The sequence below is a fragment of the Lampris incognitus genome, chromosome 13 (assembly GCF_029633865.1).
Source record: "Lampris incognitus isolate fLamInc1 chromosome 13, fLamInc1.hap2, whole genome shotgun sequence".
In the NCBI taxonomy this organism is placed as follows: domain Eukaryota; kingdom Metazoa; phylum Chordata; class Actinopteri; order Lampriformes; family Lampridae; genus Lampris; species Lampris incognitus.
The window spans coordinates 47,864,604-47,880,293 of NC_079223.1; the positions used below are offsets into that span (position 1 = coordinate 47,864,604).

The 15,690-nt window shown below is 43.4% G+C and overlaps 1 protein-coding gene across 4 annotated transcripts in view; it reads right to left on the minus strand.

Moving 5' to 3' along the window:
* Positions 1–15,690, minus strand: part of ltbp1 (latent transforming growth factor beta binding protein 1) — a 281,927-nt gene that overhangs the window by 73,273 nt on the left and 192,964 nt on the right. For all 4 annotated transcript variants that reach the window (XM_056292168.1, XM_056292167.1, XM_056292166.1 and 1 more), the window contains 5 exons: positions 14,473–14,598; positions 12,530–12,655; positions 5,790–5,915; positions 3,156–3,275; positions 730–849 (listed from right to left, as the gene is read on the minus strand). In XM_056292168.1, the coding sequence (XP_056148143.1) occupies positions 730–849; positions 3,156–3,275; positions 5,790–5,915; positions 12,530–12,655; positions 14,473–14,598 (618 nt within the window). The remainder of the gene's footprint in view (positions 1–729; positions 850–3,155; positions 3,276–5,789; positions 5,916–12,529; positions 12,656–14,472; positions 14,599–15,690) is intronic.

The following is a 15,690-nucleotide window of genomic DNA, read 5'->3' on the forward strand; positions in this document are numbered from 1 at the left end:
TCATGGAGAGTCCCTCAGCGGCATGCTGCTGTGACTCGAAGGTAAACACAGACCAAGCTGCTGGAGGTTTTCATTAGCTTGTTATACAACATATTGATATTGTACAACAGCAACTTTCAAAATTCCAAATTCTTTCAAGTCCCTCAAGTATCGATAAGTTTTGATCTAATAACTTAGTTTCTTCATGTTTTCACTCTTGAGACAAATAACTGCGATAACTCCTGTAATTTTCTGAACACTGAAAACAGTCTGATGGCGTCAGCTGGGGTGTGAATGACTTATAAAAGGAGGCACTGAAGTTTCTAGGTTGACCAAGTTTCCCTGTGAGTGGCATGAAAACCATTTGGAAGAACGTTATATGAGTCCTTTGCTGAGCTTTGAATATGAAATTCACCATTTTGAGCAACCTCCTCAAACCCGTTCACTCAAATGAGTAATTATGAGGTGTCATCTTTGTTTTATGGCTCCAGCTTTTTGGAGATGTTATGCCGCTAATATTTATGGGCTATTGCCGATCTCTTGCTCACTAGAAGTTTATTTATTTTGAACCAAAAAGGGTGTTTATAATAACTAAGTCTGAAATAATACGAGTCTGTAATGTAATGACCTCATTTAACAAAATCCCCTGGACACTTACCAAAGTCAAAGACAGGTTCTGTTCCTGGGCACTCGTAGAATTAACATCATACTGAGGAGCAGACACAGCATACAGAATGAAAAATATTTTACCTTGGCAAGATGTTCCATGAAGGAGCTGGAATCCTTCATTACACAAGCAGGCAAAAGAACCTTCATAGTTGGTGCATTTTCCATTGGCACAGGTTGCAGGGTTGAGGCACTCATCAATATCTGGAAAGGGTTAAAGAGAAAAGTCAGTGTTGGAAATACAGCGGATGATAAATGATTTAGGTGGTGTTTATGTATCTCAACATGACAAACACTACCAAATATTGGTAACATGAGTATTTGACAATAAGTGTGTCACTCATACATACGTAAGCTGTGAAACTCGACGAGATTCCTTTTTTACATATGTGCAAGGGAACACACACACACACACACACACACACACACACACACACACACACACACGGATGACCTGAGGAATTTGACATCTCTGAATCTGGCAGGGTCAGTGAAACATCTGTAGGGTGGATAACTGCTTTTCTAAGGGCCAATGTGGACTATGTCGCATGGCCTAATTATTTCCTTTTGCCACCGCCACCATTCATTACCACCCCAGTGTGGTTTGGCTTGGTTTATGTAGTGTGTGAACACTCAAAACCTCACAGTTAACCGTAGCCACATGGGGGAGAGAGAGAGAGACAGAGAGAGAAAGAGACAGAGAGAGCAAGAGAGACAGAGAGAGAGAGAGAGAGAGAGAGAGAGAGAGAGAGAGAGAGAGAGAGAGAGAGAGAGAGAAAGAGACAGAGAGAGAGAGAGACACACACACACACACAGAGACAGGGAGAGAGTGAGAGAAAGAGAAAGATAGAGAGAGAGCGACAAAGAGAGAGTGAGAGAGAGAGCGAGAGTGTCTCCCTCCAAGAGGAGAGAGATGGGCACACCTCTGGTTTTTCGTAGTAATTCTCCACTTCCAGGAAAATGTGGGCCCATACAGTGTCTCTTTTGGAAAGCATGGCCGGTGTAATTACTTGATTAGTGGGACCTTTTATACTGCACTCATTTCCTGTGCAGCTCTCTTTATATGTTGAGGTTGACATTTCACAAGAAGGGGTTAGGGAAAATCTACCTTCTCCAATATCGACGCAATGAATCTTAAGTTATCGTGATGTTTCTGTTTCAGCGAGTGAAGCCTGGAGGCTGCCTTTGTGTGTTCACATGCTTCATCTGTTCAATTCTGGATGTGCTCTGACACCGAGTTGAAAGTACAAACTGTACAATAGGCGCAAATTCAAATACATTATTGTAATCATTAAAAATGATGTGACGTTAGAACGGGGGAAATGCCAGTATGACAGTGCAACGTAAGAAAAGTGTAAAGCTGAAATTTTTCTCCCTGAGAAGAGCTGAGTTTGACAAACTTTAATGAGTCGAATGAAAAGAGTCGATGGGTTGTCGGTTTCTGATGGACAGCAAGGAGCAGCTGCAGAAGTACTGCTGACTACGGCCGTCACCATCATGGAACTTTAGCTGACGATTAATTATCATACAAATAATCGCGATTAATGATTTAATTGTCTTTTTTTGGGGGGCTTCCCTTTCCCCCCAATTGTACTTGGCCAATTACCCTATTTTCTGAGCCGTCCCGGTCGCTGCTCCAACCCCCAGTTCCCCCTCCCCCCCGAACAGGCGCTCCAACTGACCAGAGGAGGCGCTAGTGCAGCGACCAGGACACACACCCACATCCGCTCCCCACCCGCAGACTTAAAACCAACATGTGCCCAGAGCGGTGCTGTGGTGTTTGGCTTTGCAACTACGTCCATGATGTTGATGTCAACAGACGCTCGTCCACATGCAGTCGTCGAATATTATAGAAGTGTCTCAACCTATTGTAATGTGGTTTAATTCTGTTCCCAGAAGGGGCCTGCAGGATGGGGTAGGAGTAGATAGAGGGGAGCAGGATGTGGGTAAATGGGATTTGGGGATGTTAAAATGTTAAAAAATATCAGAGTCGGTCAACTGTACTTGTTCAGTTCCATTTGTTTTCCTTGAAAAAAGAAAAAAAGATAAAGTCTGTTGGTGCTAATTCACCACTCATGTGTCAGTGGCGCAACAAGATTATGTCATTAAAAAAGTGCCAGTCAAAAACGAACAGTGGAGAACGAGGTGGAAGTAGTGATGGAAACATGACATGTCTGTTAGCTTCATCCAGCTGCTTTTATACAGACGAATGGAAATGATTCTGACCATTATGTAATAACTGAGACAGCCCTACTGCTGACATGCACGCACACACACACAAATACACACACACTTATGCATGCCTACATGCACAAATACATGCGTGCAAACACACAGACAAAGCAATTCCTTTTATTCTTATTTTATTATGTATTTCGCCAATGTAATGCAATGTCTACTACATCTGACCGCAGGAAGAATAAGTCATTACCAGGATATAAATGAACTAGTACTACTTTCAGCTGCACACACACACACACACACACACACACAAACAATGTCACACCTACCGACACACTGGCCTCCCTGTCCCTGGTAACCCGGAGGACAGGTACCGCAGTCATAACTTCCCTCCCGGTTGAAACAGATCCCAGAGGGACACACCGTCTTGTTCTGACACTCATCGATATCTGGAAAAAGAAATAAAACAACAATTATGAATGACTTTACAATACACAGACAGCAGCTGCAGGTACAACACGTTTAACACCTTTAAGGGCCCAGACACACCAAACCGACTAGCGGTGATGAAGGCCGACTGTTGCGTTGCCTCAAGTCGCCTGTCGTCTGGGCCAAACACTTGAACACACCGCAAAGACTACAGCTGATGGCCCTGATTCGCTAGCTCAGCACTGATTCGCTAAGCTGAACAGCCAATCAAAGCGGTCTCCCTCACCGACGGGCTCCACAGATTCAACATGCTGAATCAGCCGAAAAGCTGCCGACAGCGGTCCGACTAGTGCCGACGTTGCAGGGTGCACTGCAAAAACTAGGACGCTCACTGATAGCTTGACATTGGCCTGTCAGGGCCCTAAGAACTCAACCCTTTCTTCAATCATTTCTACGAAGCCCGACTCCTGGAATTAGCAAATCACTTCCTCATTTGGGTGCTGTACTGAAAAAGGTCAAATCCTTAGCACCAAGGAATAACTCATCATTTTCACCGAACACATTTGGGGTGCTAAAGGAAGTGTTGAGCTAAAGTTCAAAGGATGATGATTTCATGATTATTTAAGAGAGAGCGAACTATTTTTCATCCAGGCCACTTGAAACCCCACAGAGGTGGTAAGGAGAAACGGGAGATGATGGGACCTGTCAGCTGCTCTTTAGGTAACCACAGGTTCCAGCCTCACCTTCAGATGTGACAAACGCCTCAGGGGAAGCCAGCTGGACTTCACTTATGAGGTGGTGTTAAATATACATTCAGGAGAAAAAAATATATCTTGGAGAGACATGTAATAAAGGGGAAGATGGCGGCGAAAATTCACGTTTGCAGCGGCCTCAGCCAGTACCGGTGTGGTAAGATGGCGACGGGAATTCACGTTTGCAGCGGCCTCAGCCAGTACCGTTGTAGGAAGATGGTGGTGCAAACTTACGTTTGCGGAGGCCTCACTCAGGACCATCCATGCAGTGTCTTTGTCCACGTCTGCATCTAAGTTTGTTTTGTCTTCATTTCATGGCTGGGAGAGCTGGCGCTGGATCGGCTGGGAGAGCTTGGTCTGCTGCGTCCTGTGGGCCCAGGGACCAATGATCGGAGCTGTGCCTGAAGAGGTAACACCAAGGGCGGTCTGACAGGACGCAGAAGTGGGGCAGGCTAAGCCAACTGCTAGCCCATGCAAACCGGCAGTTCCGATAAAACCGAAGGCAGTCTGGTGGCAGCTCCCAATAGCATTGACTGTTTTAGTGTCTTTGTGTGGATGCAGGGAGGTGTGTCGAAGGTGTCTGGTTAGGAGAGGTGACTGCGGGGCAGGCTAAGCTAACTGCTAGCCCATGCAGACTGGCAGTTCCGACAGTCATCCTGGCTGGTGTTCGTTCTCTGGACAGCGGAATTGTTGGACTGTGTTGCACTGAGTGGACTGTTTTATTTTTCTGTGTTCTCTCTGTTTTTGTATGTTTTTGGCGGCGTCGATTTTGGGAAATTTGGGATGTGTGTTTTTGTCTTTTGTGTTGCACTGCTGTGGGCTGGGAGAAACAATTCTGTTTCTTTTGTGTACGCAAGTACATGAAAGAAATGACAACACATTGTTCCTGATTGCTGGTTATTTCATGGTCCAATAAGGGCTTTTCCCAGCTTTCAAAAGACACACTGATGACACCGTGGTGGGCTGAGATGAGGACGATGAGACGATGGAGCGGGGTTTGGGGGTTCTGCAGAATGATATCTGCATGCCTTGCGTGAGAGAAACGTACATAATGATAATACTGTTTTTGATAAGCTATAACGATGCTAGCCACGTCTTCCTCCAAATATGCTGAAGCTGTCAAATGGGTAAACTTGTAAAAAAATATTTTGTTTTGCCAACCGGTAAAAAGATGGCACTTTTCTGTTCATTCAGGTTCCACAAATAAGAAAGAGAGAAAAAAACAGATATAAGATTATTCATGCAATGAACACAAATTCAGACCAAGTTCATTAATCAATTTTAACTTTCCATGTCTAAAAACCTTGAACACAGCATAAAACCTTCAGCAACAGATTTTTATTTGTAAATGAAGAATTGTGTTTTCTATCCCTCCATCATAGGAACGGTCGAGCTCTCATCCATATTCTTCAGCGGACCTTTCACTGACGAGTGCAAACGAGGGCTGGTTAGGCGGGGTTTTGTAATCTGATGATTTGATCTGATTGGCTGTAAGTAAATGAGTGAGTCTGGTGACATCATGAGTATCGGGGAAAAAAATTACTTAGAGATGTTGAACTAGGGGGCGTCTTTTAAAAAGAGAGAAAAAGAAAAAAAAGGAATCTTTCCTTTTATACTTTATTATTTTTTCAGTAGAGAGAGAGTACAGATGCATGATGATTAAAGTAGTAAGTGATGCTAAAAATTATTAGTGCTTCCACTTTGGTCCAACTTAAATCAAAAAACTCAGAGGAGGCCATAATTCTCTGCTGTAGACAGTCCTGTGCTGCTGGACCAGCTTACCTTTGCATGCTCCAGTGGAAGTCAACCTGAAGCCATCTTGGCAGCCACGGCAGAAGTACGAGCCATTGGTGTTGAAGCAAGTCTCCTCCTCTGGACACACATGGGGCGTCTGACATTCATCTATATCTGAGGAGGAACACAGTGGGTGGACGGTGGAAGTGACGGACAGAAGTAGAGGAGAAGAAGAGGGCGAGGGAGGGAAGGAGAGACAGGCGTATCAGGAGGGAGGTAGAGGGCATGTAGGGACAAGCAGAGAAAGGAGCGAGGAGGGGAGTTCAGGGGAGGTTTGGATGGAGATAAGATGGAGAGGAAGTAGGGAGGAGGAATTGAAATGTGACTGACAATTAGGATGACAGAAAAATGTCTGTTGGATCCTCTGATTTCTGTAAACGATGTACACATGTGGATACAGAACTATGACAAAGATGCTTAAACACAAGCTACCACTGAACTGTCCTTAGCCTCTTAGCTTCTCTCTTTCTCCCTCTGTCTGTGTCAATCCAGGAGTGGAAAGCACTTTGGCACAAACGCTAAAACCCCCCCCTTTTCCCTCCCCAATTGTACTTGGCCAATTGCCCTACTCTTCTGAGCCATTCCGGTCGCTGCTCCACCCCCTCTGCCAATCCAGGAAGGGCTGCAGACTACCACATGTCTCCTCCCATACATGTGGAGTCACCAGCTGCTTCTTTTCACCTGACAGTGAGACGTTTCGCCAAGGGACTGTAGCGCGTGGGAGAATCACGCTATTCTATTCCGTTTGGTTCTTCATCTCTTAGATTTTATCCAAAAGCTGTGAGAAAGTTGGATATTATGGATTCGGTAGATGCATGTTCATCCATCTACAGTACACATATCCAACGTAAGCAGCTGATCATATGGATCTGATTGTGATAAAACTTGCATGAATCACTGAATCCTTAGGTTCACATGTGGGTTTCAGCCTAACTAGCTGACTGATAACTAGCGGAGTGAGACTAAGCTTTGTTTTACCAGCAACTGTTTCAGTCACCAGTTTAAGTCACCACAGTCACAAGGAGCTGGTTGTGAGGGTTCTTACAGGGGAACAGGACAGAGGCGTTCCTCACACCATGGACTGCTGAGAAATATTAAGCTTTGATTAAATAACTGCTGCATTATAATCATTAACTTTTTAATGTGCAATATAATGTAGACAAGGTCAAAAAGAGTGCGCCTTGAGCGCTTGTTTAGTTAGGTTTGCACAGCAGAATAAGAGCCCTTGTTGGATATACCACAAAATATTGACATATTTCTCCTCTCGAGCCTGTTTTTGCACTTATCTTAATAATGAATAACTTGCCATAACTATTGCAGCCGTGAAAAAACCATCACATTTCACTCTGCATTGCTGAAGAGGAGATTTTCACGGCAGTTACGGGGAAATAATCATCTGGCCTATTTGCCCTCGTAGCCCTGCTTTAGCATCATTTTGGCCGGTGGGGAAAATTGCCAGGAAATCACTTAATCACAGCACACCGTGTGTTTATAACCTATCATGGGGAACCAGGCGAGGAGGAGGAGGACAGCTCAGACATGGATAATGGACTACGATCTGGTTCCTGGTCGGCTCAAAATAAAACAGACAGCCCATATCCTGACACACTTTTAACTGTACTCAGTTTGATTCAGCAGGCAGGTAATTGTATTAGTGTTTCACTGAAAAGCCCTAAAATGAACACATTTGCCTAAACATTGAATTAGTTAAAGTAAAAGCACCTCAGAAGACTGGAGGTTGCCCAGAAAAGGTGTAATGAAGTGAAGTTGACAGCTGTTCATTTATCCTCTTGTATTTCTTTGGGTTTCACTCATGAACTGCGTCAAGCAGTCGCACCAGTACTAGCTGAGCAAACCTCACAAAGCTGATGATGTGACCTGAGATTTAAACAGTCCAAATGAAGAAAACAAACATGGTCTCCTACTGGTTCATTTGCATTTGGAGGCCAGTCAGTCATCTCAAAGCAAGCCTCGGCTTCACAAGTTGCTGTCTGACAGCTGTCTAGACATTACTCATCTGTCAGCTGTCTAGTCATCAAATGCATGTGTGTAAATGTGTGTGCACGATTGGCTGTGTTTTTAAAAAATGTGCTCTTTTGCAGCACAAGTTCTTTTTTATGGGGGGGGATACCCCCCCTTTTCTCCCCAAATGTATCCGGCCAAGTACCCCACTCTTCCGAGCCGTCCTGGTCTCTGCTCCACCCCCTCTGCTGATCCGGGGAGGGCAGCAGACTACCACATGCCTCCTCCCATACATGTGGAGTCACCAGCCGCTTCTTTTCACCTGACAGTGAGGAGTTTCACCAAGGGGACGTAGCGCGTGGGAGGATCACGCTATTCCCCCCAGTTCCCCCTCCCCCCAAACAGGCACCCCGACGGACCAGAGGTGGCGCTAGTGCAGCGACCAGGACACATACCCACATCCAGCTTCCCGCCCACAGAGACGGACAATTGTGTCTGTAGGGGCGCCCAACCAAGCCAGAGGTAACACGGGGATTTGAACCGACAAAATAGACCGCTATGGTACCCGGACGCCCCGCAACACAAGTAGTTAGAGGATTTGTTGGCCTGTGAGGGATACTCTCCTTTCAGGTTAAACCACAGCAATGGGTACTTCCATAAACAAGTAAGAGGTATTTTACAATAAGTGTTTTTTTATTTGCTCTGGAAATGGTTGGAAGTTGGACAAAAAATGTGTGTGTGTGTGTGTGTGTGTGTGTGTGTGTGTGTGTGTGTGTGTGTGTGACACACACACACACACACACACACACACACACACACACACACACACACACACACACACATATATATATATATATATATATATGGAAAGTATTCACACCCCTTCACTTTCCCCACATTGTGTTATGTTACAGCCTTATTCCAAAATGGATTAAATTACTTTTTTTCTCATCAATCTACACACAATACCCCATAATGACAAAGTGAAAAAGGTTTTGTAGAAATTTTTGAAAATGTATTAAAAATAAAAAACTGAAATATTGCATGTACATAAGTATTCACACCCTTTACTCAGTACTTGGTTGAGGCACCCTTGGCAGCGATTACAGCCTCAAGTCTTCTTGGGTATGAAGCTACAAGCTTGGCACACCTATATTTGGGGTATTTCTCCCATTCTTCTCTGCAGATCCTCTCGAGCTCTGTAGGGTTAGATGGGGAGCGTCGCTGCACAGCTATTTTCAGGTCTTTCCAGAGATGTTCAATGGGGTTCAAGTCTGGGCTCTGCTGGGCCACTCAAGGACATTCACAGACTTGTCCCGAAGCCACTCCTTCATTGTTTTGGCTGTGTGCTTAGGGTCGTTGTCGTGTTGAAAGGTAAACCTTCGCCCCAGTCTGAGGTCCTGAGCGCTCTGGAGCAAGTTTTCATCAAGGATCTCTCTGTACTTTGCTCCATTCATCTTTCCCTCGATCCTGACTAGTCTCCCAGTTCCTGCCACTGAAAAACATCCCCACAGCATGAGGCTGCCACCACCATGCTTCACTGTAGGGGTGGTATTAGCAAGGTGATGAGAGGTGCCTGGTTTCCTCCAGACGTGACGTTTGGCATTCAGGCCAAAGAGTTCAATCTTGGTTTCATCAGACCAGAGAATCTTGTTTCTCATGGTCTGAGAGTCCTTTAGGTGCTTTCTGGCAAACTCCAAGCGGGCTGTCATGTGCCTTTTACTGAGCAGAGGCTTCCGTCTGGCCACTCTACCATAAAGGCCTGATTGGTGGAGTGCTGCAGAGATGGCTGTCCTTCTGGAAGGTTCTCCCATCTCCACAGAGGAACGCTGGAGCTCTGTCAGAGTGACCATCAGGTTCTTGGTCACCTCCCTGACCAAGGCCCTTCTCCCCCGATTGCTCAGTTTGGCTGGGCGGCCAGCTCTAGGAAGAGTCCTGGTGGATCCAAACTTCTTCCATTTACGAATGATGGAGACCACTGTGCTCTTCGGACCTTCAAAGCTGTAGAAATTTGTTTGTACCCTTCCCCAGATCTGTGCCTCGATACAATCCTGTCTCGGAGGTCCACAGACAATTCCTTTGACTTCATGGCTCGGTTTCTGCTCTGACATGCACTGTCAACAGTGGGACCTTATATAGACAGGTGTGAGCCTTTCCAAATCATGTCCCATCAATTGAATTTACAACAGGTGGACTCCAATCAAGATGTAGAAACATCTCAAGGATGATCGGTGGAAACAGGATGAACCTGAGTTCAATTTTGAGTGTCATAGCAAAGGGTGTGAATACTTATGTACATGCAATATTTCAGTTTTTTATTTTTAATAAATTGGCAAAAATTTCTACAAAACCTTTTTCACTTTTTCATTATGGGGTATTGTGTGTAGATTGATGAGGAAAAAAAAGGAATTTAATCCATTTTGGAACAAGGCTGTAACATAACAAAATGTGGGGAAAGTGAAGGGGTGTGAATACTTTGCGGATGCACTGTATATAACTTTGTTAAAGGAAACACTCAACGGTAGGGAAAGTGCTCAACAAATAAGGAGCAAAATAATCCAGTGAGTCAAGTAAATTCTTTATGAGACAGTACAAGCCTGTTTCTTGCCATAAGCAAACATCAGCTGTCAATAACGCTACTCAGGAACATGGATTATCACTGGATTATTTTGTTCCTTATTTGTTGAGCACTTTCCCTACAGTTGAGTGTTTCTTTTAACAAAGTTATTTATATAAATATATATATAATTTTAGAAGCCAAAACCCGACTGTACGCAGCAAACAGAAACACAGGTGCACATCTATATGGGAGGAAAAAAGTCTCAAATGCATGTACACATGTACATGCGACAAGTGTGTTTATGTGACATACGAAGATAAAATGAATACCTACACACAGGGTAAAACTGAGCATGTATGTATAAACACATGACAATCTGATGAGGTGCTGTCCCCTTGCTGGCGACCATGTGTGCGTTTGTTATTTACGTTATTATGTGTTTTCAGTGTTATATTAACTCCTCTTGATTCACGATCATCAGCATGACCAAACTTTGACGACGTGATTATGGTTGCACTTAATAATTGCACATTGGTTTGCCCTCTGTGGCTTTGGGTAATAACTGTCTGGAGAGCTGCTCAAACAGTAAGAGTCGGGGGCGAACCAGGCCCACCTTTCATCACCTATAGTCGGCAGGAGCTTCTTCAGCTGAGGCCTCCTACATCAGGTGGATTGGATCTTGGTGTCGACTTGTCAGAAATCAAGTTCAAGACTAGAAAGAGAGGCTGCAGAGGAGGGGTCCAGGTCAGGAACAGTCAACGGGGGTACAAACCTGTGCTAGCCTCTGTTATCAAGGGGAATGTCTGCTCCTTGGTTAATAAGGCAGATGACTTGAAAGCTTATTAGAGTTATGATCGCCTGTACAGACAGAGCAGCCCACTGTGTTTTACACAGACTTGGCTGTCTGACAGGGAACCAGAGCATCATGTGAAAATGGAAGGATTTTCTCTACAAGGGATGGATGGAGACTCAGCGAGGACTGGCAAAAAACAGGATGGACATGATTAAATGTTGGGAAGACCAAAGAGTTAGTTACTGATTTCAGAAGGAAGAAGGATGATGTATTCCCAGCAATAATTAAGGGTCAGCAAATAGAAATTGTCCAGTCTTACAAATATCTTGGTGTCCACCTGGACAGCATATTTAACTTGAAAAAGGACACTGATGTTGTATTCAAGAAGGCCCAGTCAAGACTATTCTTCTTGAGGAAGCTTAGATCCTTTGACATCAGCCAGAAGCTTCATGTTTTTTTTAATCAGGGAATCTTAGCTAGTGTCCTCTTTTATGCTGTGCTCTGCTGGGGGGGGGGGGGGGGGCAGCATCAATGCGGATGACAAAAACAGGCTCAAAAAGATGATCAGATGATCAGAAAGGCTGGCTCAGATTGGCCTTACCCCCAGACACACTTTGTAGAAAAGAGAACAAGGGTCAAACTAAAACCGGTTCGGTGATTTGAAGGCCATCCATTACACTGTTTTTTTAACGGATTTAGAAGGTCATTTGGTGAGTGACTAGTGAACGACTCAGAAGGTCTTTTGTTCCAGCAGTCATATTTTTTAATGAACACTTTTAGATGTGGTCTAGATCCCTAGCACCTTTTAGCTGTTAACCATGTCTCAAATGGCTTTTTATGGTGTTATTTATTTGTTGTGTACTTTGAATGCAATGTCTATATTGTTGTCTGAATGAGTTGATTTTGTGGCAAATGAGTTTCACCATTGGGGATTAATAAAACTGTCTAATCTAACCTCAATTCTAATCTAATCTAATCTAACATCAATTCTAACCTAATCTAATCTCAACTCTAATCTCAATTCTAACCTAATCTATTATCAATTCTAACCTAATCTAATCTAATATCAATTCTAACCTAATCTAATCTAATATCAAATCTAACCTAATCTAATCTCAAAACTGAAATGGCTTGAGAAGGGTGAAAGCAATTTCTCTTTCTTCTTAAAAAAAAGCATAAACAGCGCTTTGAGTGGCCGTTGCAGCTAGAAAAGCACTACATAAAATGCAACTTGATTGATTGATTGAACTCTAATCTAATCTCAATTCTAATCTAATCTCAATTCTAATCTTATTTTATCTAATCCAAATTAATCTAAATTCTTATCAAACCTAATTTAATCTCAATTCTAATCCAATCTAATCGCAATTCTAATATAATCTAATCCAAAAGAAGGAAAATTGTTGCATTTACCGATACAACTGGTTCCCTCCATGTCGGTCATGAAGCCAAATTGACAGATGCACAGGAAGCTGCCAGGTGTGTTCTTACAACGGCCCCTGAAGCACAGCGATGGGTTTTCTAAACACTCGTCAACATCTGGACAGAAACACAGAACAACATACCACAAAATAAATTAGCTCATAGAGGAGAACATGGTCTCAGGATCCAACCCATCGTGTGTGTGTGTGTGTGTGTGTGTGTGTGTGTGTGTGTGTGTGTGTGTGTGTGTGTGTACTAATTATATAATGTGAGATGTAACAGTGGCTTTCTGACACGGGAAGAACATCAAGACACAAAAAGCTGTATTCACGAGACAAACTGTTATAGGATCAAGAGAGATTAAATGAGATCAGATGAGATGCTGCATAAAGGAAATCTCCCAAATACAAAAAATGATGTTATATAACCACAGATTTAAACTCGAAAATCATACTGAGACATTTTTTGACATCACAGGTTATTACCAATAAGAGACAAGAAAATCAAAAGGACAATTCTGAAAGAGTGCAACCTGAATTACACATCTGGATGTTTGCAATTTGTTTGTCCTCAGAGAAAGCTATTTTCTCAATCGCATTACAATCTAATTTTTTTTTTCTTTTCTTTTTTAGGATTTTTCCCCCCCTTTTTTCTCCAAGTTGTACTTTGCAAATTACCCCACTCTTCCGAGCCGTCCCGGTCGCTGCTCCACCCCCTCTGCTGATCCGGGGAGGGCTGCAGACTACCACATGCCTCCTCCAATACATGTGGAGTCGCCAACCGGTTCTTTTCACCTGACAGTGAGGAGTTTTGCCAGGGGGATGTAGCGCATGGGAGGATCACGCTATTCCCCCCAGCTCCTCCTCCCCCCTGAACAGGCGCCTCGACCGACCAGAGGAGGCACTAGTAGAGCGACCGGGATATCTGGCTTCCCACCCTCAGACACGGCCAATTTTATCTGTAGGGACGCCCGACCAAGCGGGAGGTAACACGAGGATCCCTGTGTTGGTAGGCAACGGAATGGACCACTACACTACCTGGACACCCCCTACAATCTAATTGATCCACTATTGTAACCTATGATCCACTGTCTCAATTAGAATAGTTAAGATTAGAATAGAATAAGAAAGTTAGAATAGAATAAGAAAAATGAAGCATTACACAAATACAACCCCTCTGACTGACCTGTATTGACAGTTTTTAGTGTCTTTTCAAGTCAAGTCAAGTCAATTTTATTTGTATGGCCCACTATCACAAATTACAAATTTGCCTCAGTGGGCTTAACAAATTTCAAAGATGCAACTGTTCATTTTTCAACTTGTACACAACAATATAGTCATTAATATGTCATAACATTCTTGTGCTGTTCATGGTGACTCAACAGAAAAGGTGACATTAGTAATTATTGTCACTTTTTCAACACTGTATATGGATGTATTGATTATAATCAATACATCCATACACAGTGTTGTGAATGTGCCACACTGTCTGAAGTAAAACAAAATTATTTTGATTTTATCCATTTGAAATGACACACTATTCATCCCATTCATCACACAAGGTGAAAGGGCCCTAAAATAATCTATGGCTTTGTCACCAACAAAGGTGACTTAAGTGATGCCTAACCACCTGTCACATACCACATTAAGAGAGCAGACACAGTCAAATCACATATAATAATAATAATAATAATAACAATAATAATGGATTACAGTTATATAGCGCTTTTCTAGACACCCAAAGCACTTCACATTGAAGGGGGTACCGGGGGGGGGGGCAGACATATAAAAACAACATGAAATAGCATACCAAGATATTATTATCTCAGACTAGCCGAGAGTAATATTCAGTTACACTGGGCAGAGAACTAGCCAGATACTGAGTACAGCTGAATTTTGACCTCAGTAAATAAAGACGACCTTAGGCCCCCTCACCTACACAGGTGTTCTTGGTGTCGTCTAGATGGTAGCCCTCATTGCAATGGCAGGTGTATCCATCAGCCGTGTTGTAACAAACCCCCTGTCCACAAATGTAGGGGTTGATCTGGCACTCATCCACCTCTAGACAAAAAGGAATAGAGGAGAGAACGAGGATTTAGAAAGTCAGAAATCAAGAAGAGAAAAAGACATTTGAAGGAGAAAAAGACATAGCAGGAAAGAAGGAATAGAAGGAGGCAGAAAGAAAGACAGAGAGGTGGAGAGACAAAGGGTGGAAAGAAGGGAGAATAGAAGACGGATGACAGGTTTTCAGGGGCAGAAAGAATTGAATAGCGGGATGGAGGAGAGGGAATGGGAAAGAGGGAAGATAAGTGAAGAAAAAAATTAGTGGATATATAGATAGAGCTGACGAAGAGGGGAATATGGTAGCTAGGGAAAGATGGTCAAGGGAAGAAGGGGGGTTGAGAAAGGGAGGAACAGTATGCAACAGAGTTCAATTTAAAGTTAAAGGTAAGATTGCAAGAGAGAAAAGGTGTGAAGTTGCTAAAGAAAATTAGAGAGAATAACAGAGAGAGAAGTTGACAGAGACAGAGATGAGAGATGAATAATAATGGCACAGACACCAGTTGAGACCATCAGTGGTAATGGGAGGGACACTGGAATCGATCACTTATGATGAATCACTCCTTTTCAGGTGTACATCCTGCATCAAATCATGAGCATGAGGTAAGCCAAAAAGGAAGACCAAACTCCAGAGCACTCAACATCAATCAAACAATCTTTTTCAGGATGGTACATTAAAATGCAATATGGCTTGTAGGTGGAAATTAGTTTTGCAGAAAAGAAAGAATAGGAAACACTGAAAAAAATGTTGCAACATAAAAACAAGGCTGAAAATCTACCTTTTTAGTTAGTGTTCAAAGACTTAACTTTAACCTAGAGGCAAGGGCGGAAACCACCAAACCACCCGGTATAGAGATTAAAAATTAAGGGGTCTGGAACTGTGCCCTGTGGCACAAATAATGAAACATTGATTCTGTGACGAGAAATTACAGCAGGAGACAAAAAAACCCCACCCAAAATAGTACCCCCCCTTTTCTCCCTAATTGTACTTGGGCAATTACCCCACTCTTCCGAGCTGTCCCGGTCTCTTCTCCACCCCCTCTGCTGATCCGAGGAGGGCTGCAGACTACCACATGCCTCTTCCGATACATG